Raw genomic sequence first — 12,874 nt, 5'->3', positions numbered from 1 at the left:
CTTATGTATAATCTTGTATTACTGTCAGAGTAAATTCACCTGGAACGCAGTAAAAATGTAAATGGTTATCTCTTCCTAAAAGAAAAATACATTACTTTCAGTAAAAACCAGAAGATAGCAGCCCAGTTAATCTAGGAATTAGTCATGTCTGATGAAGAAATGAGCAAAAGTATATTCTAAAAAAAAAAAAAAAAAAAAGTGAACCTGAACAGTTTTACAGATTACTTAATAGACGTGTTATGCAGGTAAATACCTCAGCAAACCCATTGGTTGATGTTGATGATGGACACCTTTATCAAAGGTCAGAGGAGAATCAATGGTTGGTCCTCAAATTCACCTTAGAAACACCATGAGGATCCAGAAAGAAGTGGAGTCCAGGATAGTACAGTATATCATAGGAAGAGTGATTTTGTTTCATCTTTCGTTTTTTTATTTGGCTTTAGAAGATATTAATAAGAAATGGTGAATGAAAAAAACTCTAAAAAAGAAAAAACAAACTTCCACTTAATTGCAAAAAACACGTCTAAACTTTCTTGATGTGATTGTTGCTCATCTCCAAAAAAAACTTGAGTTGTAGAAAAAACTTTTTGTTTTATGTCCGACTGAGCTAAGATTAAAATGGCTTGACTCAACAGCTGTTTCTGGTCTGAGCTGGCAAACAGTAAATTTTTGTGACTGACCAGATATATGACATATAATCCCAGAAATTCCCAGAGATAAAAGTAATTCCCGAAGATATTCCTTAAGTGAATGTCCACTGCAGTTGTTTTTTCCATGTGTTGACTAATTTTCAATGGAAGCAGCCATAGTGGCCATAATTTATTTTTGATGCTCGAGACTACGAATAAATTTTTCTGTTATGTCAATGTGACATAATAACAAGCTACATTTTCCCATTATCTTGAGAAATCGGCATCTTTCATAAAAGTTTAAAGCCCCACTACTGAACTCCTCCTTAGTGAGTCTCTACTAGCGAAGGCTAATGCAGTATCCATCTTGCATCCTGTCTCTTCTCTGAGGTCTCTCCAGTCAGTAAAAGTCAGTGTTTACTCTTCTCATATCTCTTGCTATTTCCTTTTCTCTCTTTCTTTTCATTTCCTCTTCCAATAATGTCCTCTTGGACTTCTTTGCAAAATCAGCCATGATGCATATTCAAAACATACAGTTGCTAGTGTATGACACAATGAAATAATGCTGTGAAGTGATGCACCAGGATGGAAAAATAAGTTGTAAAGTACAGTTCCTCAGCTTCAGTACACTGCAGGGCAACTTTGGCTTCAGGAATGGTAGCCATTACTGCTAAAAATACATCACTATATCTAATAACTGAGTAGAAAAGTAGATATCATTCTTATTGTCACTTTGCATATGAATTATACAATATAATATAAAATATAGGCGAAAGTCTCAGAATTTAGTGGTGACAACGGCTGTTTAAAATGTGAAAAATGTTTACATGGTACATTACTACAAGCAGAAGAAACCAGCTCAGATCAAACGTCTGTCACTCAAACTCATCTTTATGAATTCTGTGCAAGCATATTTACTACAGACAAGGTGATAAATAGATGCTTCCTTTGGCATTGTGGAGCAGCTTCAGGCACTAAAAAGCCAAAAGCAGGGCTTTGTTTTAAACATTTATAGCTCTTTTTCTTCTTAAATGTTGCTGCACTTTGTCACAGTTTAACATGTTAGGAGATATCACCAAATTTAACTGATTTGGGATAAACAGCTGACCTGAAAATGCTGAGAATGTGCAAGCAGGCTGGCAGGTGGAAAAGTGCTATGATAATGAGACAAAGTAAAAAGTGAGGGAAAAGGCTGAAGAAATGAATGGAGGTGAGACAGAAAAAGGGGGAAGAGTGAAAAAAAAGACAGAAAGTGGAGATTCAGGGTAAAAGAGAGAAATGGAAGGAGGTGCAGTGAAAGCTGCAGAGGAAGAATAAAGGCCTCTTGGGTCTCAATTAGCTGAGCTGAAGTATCGTGTGAAGACAGCTTGGGGTTGAGAGGGGAGGTGTACAGTGCAGGCTACGGTCATCTCTGCATCCTATTAGCTTCTCAGAATCAACATGGCCACTGCCCAGAGATTTCTGTTTGGATGCTGTGGTGGACCATTGCTGCCAGCCAGAAAGAAGAAAGGGACTATTTTTATTTATTTATTTAAGTCAGGGCACATCCGTTGACATTGGTGGCATCCTTCACTGTTCCACAGCCTCTTTCTTGCAGTGCTGATCCCAGTGTGCAGACACTGGTGCTGTTTTCCATCTGTGGTCATGGCTGAGGATGTGGAGGGAATTGCCCTGCAGCACTGTACATTGTATACAATCACAACTGGCTCTTTTGTTTGGCGCAACGTGCCTTCCACAGCCTGCACAATTTATAACATGCGCACACAAAACTGCTCAACCGCTCTCTGGTAATGATGCCACAAGACCTGGAGTCCTTTGAGCTGTCTCCTTAGACTTCGTGTGAAGCAGGTTAGTCAGCGAGCACAGCATGGATTCATATTATTTAGCTTTGTCTTGTCACCATATGCTGTTAGCCTCATAGCAGCTTTACAAGAACTTCTGGTAACACATGATTTGGCTCCCAGGAAGATTTTACAAGAGCAGATGGGGGCTTTGTGTGAGAGAGGTAGCCTATTAGTTAATAAAATACTTGCAATTCAACAGAGGGATAATGAATTCCTTAAGGTTGTTTTTTAAAACGCTTTTAAATTTTTCTCCAATTAAGATACCTTTACAGTCCTACAAAAAGAGAGGTTAAACCCTCCTTCAGCTGTTAAGTTTTATACATCAGGACATGATTTTAAAAAGGATAAGAATAAACAAACATCTGGACAGGGGTCAGATAAACAGCAACACCTAACATATCGCAGTGTGTTGCAATTTATTTAATAAGACTGAGTCAAACTACAAAAGCAGTGAGAAATCTTGCTACTTCCACAGGAATTAAAAGGGTAGATAACTGCCAGGTGCTCCTAATCAAATTTCCTTCAAATAACCAGCAAGATTATTTTATATTGCTTTATAAGCCTTCGCAGGTTGATCGGCAACAACGATCTGGGAGGGGTTATAATTATTCTACAGTGAGAAAGATTAATCAAAAGTGAAAAACATTTAACGCAACAACCAGTCATCCCAGGAGTAGATGTCCCAACAAGTTCACCTAAACCTCAAAATATCCAAGAGCTACGTCTCAGAGTCTCTAGGCCTCAGGTAGCTTGTACATTTTAAAGTTCATGACAGTACAATTTGACATAGACGAGTTCCAGCAGAAGGCCTCTTCTCTCTAAAAAGAACATGGCAGCACAGTTTAGGTTTGCAAAGCTGTATCTAAACAATGACAAGACATGTGGAAAATGTCTTCTGGACAGACTAGACTGAAGTAGAGATGTTTGGTCATAACACCTCAGACCACATTTATTAAAAACCAAACACAGCATATCAACAGAAGCTCCTCATACCAACAGTTAAGCACGGTGGTGGAGAGATGATGATTTGGCTTATTTTGAGCACCCGGTAGGCATTGAGTGGACCATGGACTCCACTGTATAAAAGATTTCTAGAGTCAACATGAGGTCATCTGTGTGAAAACTAAAACTTGGCTGAAAGTGGATCATGCAACAGAACAATGATCCCAAATACAGCAGCAAATGTGAAACAAAAGTTGTTCATAAATGAAAATTTAATAACCAAAAGCAACTTTTTTAAGAAGAAAGGGCCAACATTCCTCCACAGTGATGTGGGAGAAAACATTTACTTCAAGTTATTGCTGCTAAAAACTATTAAAACAGGAGATTTTATGCATTTTCACAGACAGCTCCTGCATTTGGACTTATTTTTTACCAAAAGAGTGTCAAGAGATGTGAGGTTGTATTTATCTAATTTAAAGACCCGATTAAGAGCTAAATAAACCTTTGTGTCCTGATACATATACAAGAACTGACAGTACACACACCGGTCATATCCTCCAGACTAACAGGTCATAGATTAGTGGAGACCTGTGCACATTTCAGGCTGTTAATCAGTTGCATTTTGTGGTTCTGGCTTCTAACAGTCGTCATCTCTTTCCTGCAGCTTATCTGTGGTTCGCCTGTAATTTTGACTTCTCGTCATTCTGTGGTTGGACCAAAGAGACCGGTTCAGGAGCCGAGTGGTTCATCCAGACCAGCGGGGTTCCGATGGTCCACAGAGGGCCAATCCTCGACCACACAGGTAGTGCTCATTTTGGTGCTTCAGCCAGCGGCACTCAGCAGATGCTTTGGAAGAGCACTGGATGTTGCTAAACTGCTGTTGAAAAACCTATTGTGCAAGAAGAAAGGAAAAATATGTTGCAACACAAAAGGACAAAATGCTGGTGAACATAAAAAAGTAAACCAAACATTTCTCTAGATTGGATATACATTCCTCGAGGCTGACATTTACGGAAGTTGGACCACATGTGTTAAAACTAGAGCTCCACAATCAAAAACAAGGAAAATGTGTGGATTAATAAACAGTAACATCATTTCATCCTAACAACCATAAGCAAAAGAAAAGTTGTATATGTTTTCATCTTTAGACGATTTAAACGGCCTTGAACTCCTCAAATATTTTTTAAAAGAAGTATCACACAGAAATCCAGCAGCATCCTTCACCTCTCTGGCCTTGTCTTCATTCAAGCCTGATGCGCGTGATGGATGTTTGTGTGGAGACGGCAGCCGCTCGAAAATGAATGATTTCTCCTTGATTTCTTGTATTTAACCAGATCACAAGTAAAAAATAAGCTCTTTGTGTCAGGTTTTTCTTTTGAAGCGTGCTGATACCGAGTCTTTTGTATGCACTAAAAACCTTGTGAAATCCTTGAAATCTTTGGGGTGTGGAGAGTAGATATATCCACCTTGTGAAAAGATATTTGGAGCAGAAAACTGCTGAAGTTTATTTATTGTCACAATAGAGCTTGCTCTCATCTGAGTTTAAATCCTTTCTCCATTAAAAATACACAGAAAACAGAGCAGTATTCATCATGTGTGTGTGTGTGTGTGTGTGTGTGTGTGTGTGTGTGTGTGTGTGTGTGTGTGTGTGTGTGTGTGCGTGTGTGTGTGTGTGTGTGTGTGTGTGTGTGTGTGTTGACAAGCTGTCAGGAGTACTTTCCTGCCTCATGCAGTCTCTCCTTGTTTTTTACTGCCCCCTGCAGGCGGACCGGGGAACTTCATCTACATGCAGCTGATTGAAGCAGATGCTCCGAGTAAAAATGGCGAAGGCAGAGATGAAGAGGAGAAAATGGCCAGGCTGACCAGCCTGCCCATCACCTCACCAGACGCCAACCTGTGCATGTCCTTCTGGTACCACATGTTTGGCGAGCACGTGGGGACACTTCACATAAAACACAGGAAGGAGCCAGAGGAAGAGCAGATCCTGTGGATAGTCAGTGGCCATCAGGGCAGCCAGTGGAAGGAGGGGCGAGTTCTGCTGCCCCGTTCCAGCACCTCCTATCAGGTAATAAAGGGCTTACCTTGGAAAACAAAGCTAAAATCTGTTGTGGAATTAATTAATGGTGGAGTTTTTTTCCTCAAAACACATTTACTTTGTTTACCCAAAACCTGATAAACAATAGAGTCCAAAATATGCTGTAATAAATATAATTAATAAAGTCATGGGTGAGGTAATGTATCAAGTTCAATATTGATATGTACTAAAACAGTCTGATAGCTTGACAGAGGAAGCTATTTAGCGATAGCTGTACCTTTAAATATGCTTAATCTAACGCTTATTATTCGTCTAGCTTTTTTTTGTGTGTATGTAATATTACATACACATTATTACATTATTACACATTATTTTATTGCACATTATTTTGTCGTTTGCAGGTGGTTGTGGAAGGCGTCGCAGATGGACGCAGCACAGGTCACATTGCTGTGGACAACATCCAGATCATAGATGGACTCAATGCTGAGGACTGCAAGGGTGAGTCTTTCAGTGTGTGTCACTTCACAACAAGATATTTATTGTTTCAAGCCTAGTTTTAAAGACTCAGGACATGAGATAGCTAACATTATGGTGTTTTCTTCAGTGTACCTCTGTGTTACATCCCATCACTGTGCTTTAGTCTGACGGAGGTTTTGTTTTTGACTCCAGATCCAGAAACGCCTACGTCTCCACCGACTGAGATCTTCATGCTGCGTAAGCATTCTACATCACTGACTTTTCTTTTATTATCAAGTGAAGATTTTTATTTTAGAAACACTTCCACAGACCTTCAGCAACAGCATGCAGATTATTATGCACCATGTTAATATTTGTTAAACAAAAACTGAGCCCAGTTCAGTAACAGTATGTGAAAAGCTAAGCACACCCTTACTGCATCCATAGAAATTAGGAAGGTAAGTAACAACCAGATGCTGCTGGTCAAATACACTAATGCATTTATTGATAAATTCCATTAATTTATTTATTAGTAAAGCAGAACTGCTGAACCTGGGCAGATTTTTCCACTTTGGCATCCCCTAACGAAAGCTAATTGAACATCCATCTTGCATCCTGTCTCTTCTCTGAACTCTCTCCAGCCAACAAAAGTCAGTCTGATGTTGACTCTTGTCTCCTGCTCCATATCTTTCTCTCTTTCTTTTCCTCACTTCATCCAATGATGGCTTCTTGCTGAAATAGCTATGATGCATGTTCAAAACAGCCAATGGGTTGATATCTAGTTGCTACCCTGTGGCATAAAATGAAACACAACTGTTATGTGATACTCCAGGCTAAACAAAAAAGTTGAGAAATGCAGGATTCTTTTGGGATGCTGCAGTGCAGTGACAGCTCCAGGAATGTGCATGAATGTTAGTGGGTTATCCAAGATAGAAGCAAAGGGTTTTAAACTCAGAAACTTCTATGGTGTTGCTTTAAAGATTTTTAAAACAGTGCCTTTTCAGGAGTGGACATCCCAACAAGTTCATTTTAGTGTCAGACTGTGCAATGTTCAGAGAAATTGCAAAAAACCCAAAAGTTACATCTCAGACTCTCCAGGCCTCAGTTTGCATGTTGAATGTTAAAGTTCATAACCATACAATTGGAAAAAATAACTGAAGATGTATAGCTTGTTTGGAAGTATTACAGCAGATTATGTATTCTCCTTTAGGGTTGCAAAGTTGTATCTAACACATTAAAAGTGGTGTGGTGGTAAGCATCGCGACATCACAGCAAGACGGTAACTAGTTTGAGCCTCGGCTGGGGGGATTTTGGAACAGTGGCCTTTTTGTGTGGAGTTTGCATGTTGTCCCCATATATGCATGGGTTCTCTCTGGGTTCTCCAGCTACCTCCCACTGTCCAAAGACATGCATGTTAGGTTAATTGGTCACTCTAGATTCTCCCTACGAGTTACTGTGAATGGTTGTTTGTCTCTCTGTGTTGGCCCCACAATGGACTGGCAACCTGTCCAGGGTGTACCCTGCATCTCGCCTGCTAAAATGCTGGGTTAGGCTCCAGCTTCCTCGCGACCTTTAATTGGACTAAAGGCGAATTTCCATCAGGTGCATGTGTGTTGCATTATGACTGATTAGTGGCCTCCGCAGGTATTTGCGGCCATTTCAGTCAATGAGTACTTGTCCAGAACGCATCAACCTCAGCAGTTCAGATAGGGCCAGACAGGAAATCAGACACAGGAGCAGTGTAAAAGCTTCTGGTCATTTTCAAAATAACAACCCCTGTGCAAATTTGCGATCACTGAACTTTGTAAACATTACATCATTAATCGGTTAGGGTATCTCAGTGTTTTTTGGGATGTTTTTTTCTCATGATGGATGGACTGAAACTGGGTCATGTAACAGGACAATGATCCTAAAAACAGCAGCAAATCTGCAACAGAATGATTGAAAATGAACAGAATCAAGGTATTGTAATGATCCAATGTCCAAACCTTAACCTTAACCTAAATAAAATGCTGTGGTGGGACCTTGACTAGGGTGTATTTAGCTTTTCACATGCTTGTAGCTTCATGCAATGACAAATAATTCCGATTTATGACAAACATGTTGCCTACTTGTGATTTCTTTTTTAAATTCATACCAATTAGTTTGACCTCAAAATGTTGAAACTTAACTCTTTTCTTTCTGTCTGCTGCAGCTATAGACTCCATCCCTCCAAACACAAACGAACTCGGCAGCCCAGGCAACATGCTGAAGACCCTGGACCCCATCCTCATCACCATCATTGCCATGTCTGCGCTGGGCGTCTTCCTGGGCGCCATCTGCGGCGTCGTCCTGTACTGCGCCTGCTCACAAGGCAGCATGACAGACAGGAACTTATCCGCCCTGGAAAATTATAACTTTGAGCTGGTGGATGGCGTGAAGCTAAAGAAGGACAAGATGAACGGACAGACTAATAATTACTCAGAGGCGTGAGCGAGAAACGAAGGGACGGAGCCGCAAACGCTCCGCCGGTGGACACATCAATGCAGCCAATCAAGTGAGAGGAACACGGGGGGCTGAAGCCACCAATGGGACGGCAGGATGGGCTGACAGTGAGCCGATGTAATTTTATTTCTCAGGAGCGGCAGTGGAAAGGACTGACCTGTAGGGGGCACTGTGTATAAAGAATCTGTACAGCAAAAAAAAAAAAAAGAAGAAGAAATCTTAGGATTCTCTTTGTTTTTTGGCGTGCTTTGTTGATTTCATGTAATCACATGCTGGTGTTGAGACCAATTCAGATGAAAGTATTGTTTGTGTACTTTTATGGAAAGATAAGATTTGACGTTTATTGTTTCTTTTCTCTGTTGTTTTTCTTGTCTTTTCCTTCAGATGCCCTTGTTACACAGAAAGAGAAATTTTATGTGAAATTTAACATCTGGCTCTTAAGCTGGCCATACGTCTGAGTGAGTGTGTGAAAGTATGTACACATCTGCATCTAAGGCATGTGTATGTGTGCATTACACTCATGTTTATCTGTGCACATGAAGTGCAAGCATCTGTATGCGTGTTTGAGTGTGTGAGATGGTGTGTGTCTGTGAAGCAGGCACCACCCAGGCCCGTTGCCCTTCATCCAGCTCCAACAGTGCCTTTTTTTTCCTCCAGTTTTCTGTTGCCTTTTTTTCTGCTGGTTGTTTTCCCATCGGCTGGCGCTTTGTCCAGGGTTCCTACACAGACGTGTGGAAAAACCTTTGCAAGACTGTGATCACAAAACTTAAAATTTTTAAAAAAGCTGTAGTGTACCATTACTTGGCTTTCCACACTTGTTGGTGTACATCTGTAGATCCTCATGCCTTGTTGACGATCATACCGACACAGACTGAACTGCTGAATTCCAAGCAGAAAATGTGTAGGAGCCCTGAATGCCTCATTTTCACGGCACATGATACATCTAACATATTGTACATAGCTTTTAATATATTTGAGGGCCCTTTTCTATAGAAAAAGACACCAGTGCTGCAGTATCCTTTCTACATCTGAACTAACTCATAATGCCTCAAGAGAAGTGCTGATTTTTTTCAATACAGGGTAAAACAGAGAACCTCAGCACCACTAAGGAGGAAATATTGATTACAATCATGGATCAGAGCTCCTCTCTGACACGTAAAGTGACTATTAAACCTTTGGCGTGTCAGTCTGGGAGTTATCAGAAGGACTTTGAGCATCTCTCTTGGGGATTTTTTATCAGGCTTACAGGATATAGAGGTATCAGGACGGAGTCTGACCACAAATTATGGTTTGCTGTGACGATGCTGTACTGTTTGACTCTGAGAGGAGAAACATTGGAGGGATCTGTCATGGAGGTAAATGCAAAAGAAACTCACAGCAGAAATACAAATGATATATTCCACATTTCTTTCCCCATATAAGTCTGTCTTGAATATGTTTTTTTTTCTGTAAGATTCACTGACTTAATAGTTTGTTTTGACTGCTGCAGATCAAGTAAACATTAATTTGATATATGAATTTTCAGTATAAATATTAAAGGTGCAGTGTGTAACAACTTCAAAGGTCAAAAAACCTTTAAGATATATATATATTTAAAAGAAAAAAACTTTTCTAGTTTCTATTGGTATCTAAACACTTACTAAAAAAACTGTTATGTTTTTATTATCCTAGAATAAGCCATTTATATATACCTGCCATGAGTCCACATACATGGAAGCCACCATATTTGTGCTACCATTTTTCTACAGTGTCTCTGAATGGACAAAGAACTGTGTGTGTAAAGTGAGAACCCTCTGAGCTTTAAAACAGCAGTACTGATTTTGTTTGATCGGTGTTAGAGGACCGTTTGGGATAAGTAGCATTTTAAAAGGCACATGGAAGAAGAGAGTACACATGTACATGTACATGTACAATGTTAAAGTAGCTACATGTATGAAAACGTTTATGTCTGGCCACAGACGGCCACTGTCTATTCACAACTGTGATTATCATTTAAAGTCATCACTATGCTCATGTTAACCACTAGATGCCAGTCATTCTTACACACTGTACCTTTAAATTTTTATTCCTGACCTGCATTTTCCTCATTTCATTTTATTTCAGGGCATTTTTTCTTTTCTGTTCATGTTAAACCATTTTAGAAAACAGGTGATCTTGAAGAGAATGTTTTTCTGACCCAAATAATGCACAACTTTCTTATGTTGTTTTTTTTTTCCTTTTCTTTTTTGATAGCCTGTGATACTGGTAACTCAAATATAGAGCACCTTATAGATGGGCCAACTGAGTCTTGGAAGGTAGGGATTGTAAAAAAAAACAAAAACAAATGATCACCTTCATTCATGTCTATGTATGCATGTTAGAACATGGTTTCCGGAATGTTTAGGGCAAGATGAAACACTTTTCTGGTGGTTTCTGGTCTAAACTCGCAATCAGCTAAAGGGAATTGTTGGGCTCATTTAATCCTTTTTCTCCTGCTTCACAGCTAGTTTTGTTTCTCTTCTTCCTCAAAGCTTCATGACCATGACTATTTATCGCAGCCATGCTTACAGAAACAAGTTGGTTCTGTTAAATCTGTTAATAAAACAGCTTGAACCACATTTTTACAAATTTAAGATTTGCTTTAAGATTTACTTATTTGGCCAATGACGACTAATTAGCTTTTCCCTGAGTTCTCACTTCCTCCCATAATGTCCTCCTGTGTTTCTTTGCTGAATCAGCCACTATGCATGTCCAAAATGGCCAGTGAGTTGATATCCAGTTGCTGGCGTGTGTCGTAAAGCAAAACTTTACTGCACACAGCTGTTATGTGATGCCCCAGTTTCTCAGCCTTGGAATGCTGCAGGGCAAAGACGGCTGAAGGAATGTGCATAATTAGTGTCGGTGTGCCATCAAAATGAGTCAGAAACCCAGACTGCTTTAACATTTTAACAACTTAGTTTGTTGCAACAGATGGTTTATGTGCGTAACTATGACCGTTGCTGCTTTATTCTTCTTTAATTGAGGCAAAGTTTAGCTAGTTTGTTTCCTATATTACTGCACTGTGTGCATCAGATCTGTCCATTTTTAATGTAGCACTATCTTGCATCGCTCATTTCAAATTGTAAGAAGAGAGAGCAAGTTTATAAAAGATGTCTTTAAAAAGTGAGTTTTCTCCCCTCTTGTTCATGACTGTCTGGTTTTTCTAACTTTTCCATTTAGATCAGCTTATCTGGCTGTTTGGATGCTCCTCTCTTTGTTTTTTTCTGTAAAAAAGTTCATTTCATACATTTTTACTGCAAAATAACCAGTGGGCCTGGAAGAACGCAGCAGCCAGACGTTAACAAGGCTCCTCCAACTTGAAACGAGAAAGGATGCTGCAGCACTCGACATGAAAACAAATGTTGCACTGATATATTTAAAACAAAAAAAATCTATGTGTTTATAATCTTGGTTTATGAAAAGAGAGGAGGGAGGAGGGAGATTAGAGGGCAGTGTTGTTGCTTCTTTTTAACATGGTTTCAGATGACAGTGTTATAATTCTGAAATGTACAATTTACAGAGATGATTTTCATTCTCGAAAAAGCTTATATGCATCTCTTCGAAGCGTAACAGTTTTATTTACTTGGTATAATATCACCTTGTGTTTTTGTACTGTCACTGATGTACGTGCCATTGGTTAGATTTTTTTGTTTTCTTTGTATGACAAGAAAAAAAATGTTTTATTTTCTGTACTGTTCTGTAATTTTGCTGTCTCAAAAGAAGAAAAAAGGAGACAAGGAAGTAAAAAGAATTGGAAAGCAGTGAGGCCTTATGTGACTAAAAGTATTGTTTGTACTTTGACTTTCGGGTCAGCACCCAGACTCATCCGTCTCTGTTGTCTCAGACTCTCATCACTGACTATTACATTCCAAAGAATTGGGTCAAATAAATGTTTTAAGTAAAACCAGCTTTGCTGCTTGTTTCTGTCTTAAAGAAAATATTTTATTGAGTCCATTTGGCCAAGTCCACAAGACCTGGAGATCTTTTAATCATGAACAGACGATATAGTTAAGTATTTTAGTATTATTGTCTGAAAAGGGTTGCCAGGTTGTGTTCTGCTATGTGACATCGTTATTGCTTTTTTGGAAAACCCAGCCAAAGAGACTGTTTGACCACCTACAGCAGCTCCTGAGAAGGTGCAGGAGGATAAAGGTAAGAGGTGAAAAAGTCTGATAGAGCTACCTGGGTGAACATGCTGCACATAAGAGTCTGTGCTGTAATAGATCTGCACTTTGTGTGGCCACACCTTCCATTGCCCCACACTCATGTCCTGCTCATGCAGACCAAAAAATTCTGTCTATACCTGCTTATTCCAGGGGAGGGTGGTGAAGAGCTGGAGTCTATCACTGCTTCTGGGAGGCGAGAGGCAGGGTACACTCTGGACAGCTCACCAGGAGCCAACACAGAAAGACCTGTCCAATACCAAACTTTAAAAACTTATTTCTGACAGAAGTCCCACAAAATCT

General features: G+C 39.7%; 1 protein-coding gene across 1 annotated transcript in view; it reads left to right on the top strand.

Moving 5' to 3' along the window:
* Positions 1–12,312, top strand: part of LOC121644214 (neuropilin-1a-like) — a 90,385-nt gene extending 78,073 nt beyond the window's left edge. Inside the window, exons 15-19 of the mRNA XM_041992017.1 lie at positions 4,080–4,217; positions 5,179–5,480; positions 5,852–5,948; positions 6,120–6,164; positions 8,101–12,312. Coding sequence (XP_041847951.1) covers positions 4,080–4,217; positions 5,179–5,480; positions 5,852–5,948; positions 6,120–6,164; positions 8,101–8,378 — 860 coding nt within the window. The 3' untranslated portion in view covers positions 8,379–12,312. The remainder of the gene's footprint in view (positions 1–4,079; positions 4,218–5,178; positions 5,481–5,851; positions 5,949–6,119; positions 6,165–8,100) is intronic.
* The last annotated feature ends 562 nt before the right edge of the window (positions 12,313–12,874 follow it).

The sequence above is a fragment of the Melanotaenia boesemani genome, chromosome 8, assembly GCF_017639745.1.
Source record: "Melanotaenia boesemani isolate fMelBoe1 chromosome 8, fMelBoe1.pri, whole genome shotgun sequence".
Classification (NCBI taxonomy): domain Eukaryota; kingdom Metazoa; phylum Chordata; class Actinopteri; order Atheriniformes; family Melanotaeniidae; genus Melanotaenia; species Melanotaenia boesemani.
Note: the sequence above shows the minus strand (reverse complement) of the source record. Positions and strands in the feature narration are given on the sequence as shown.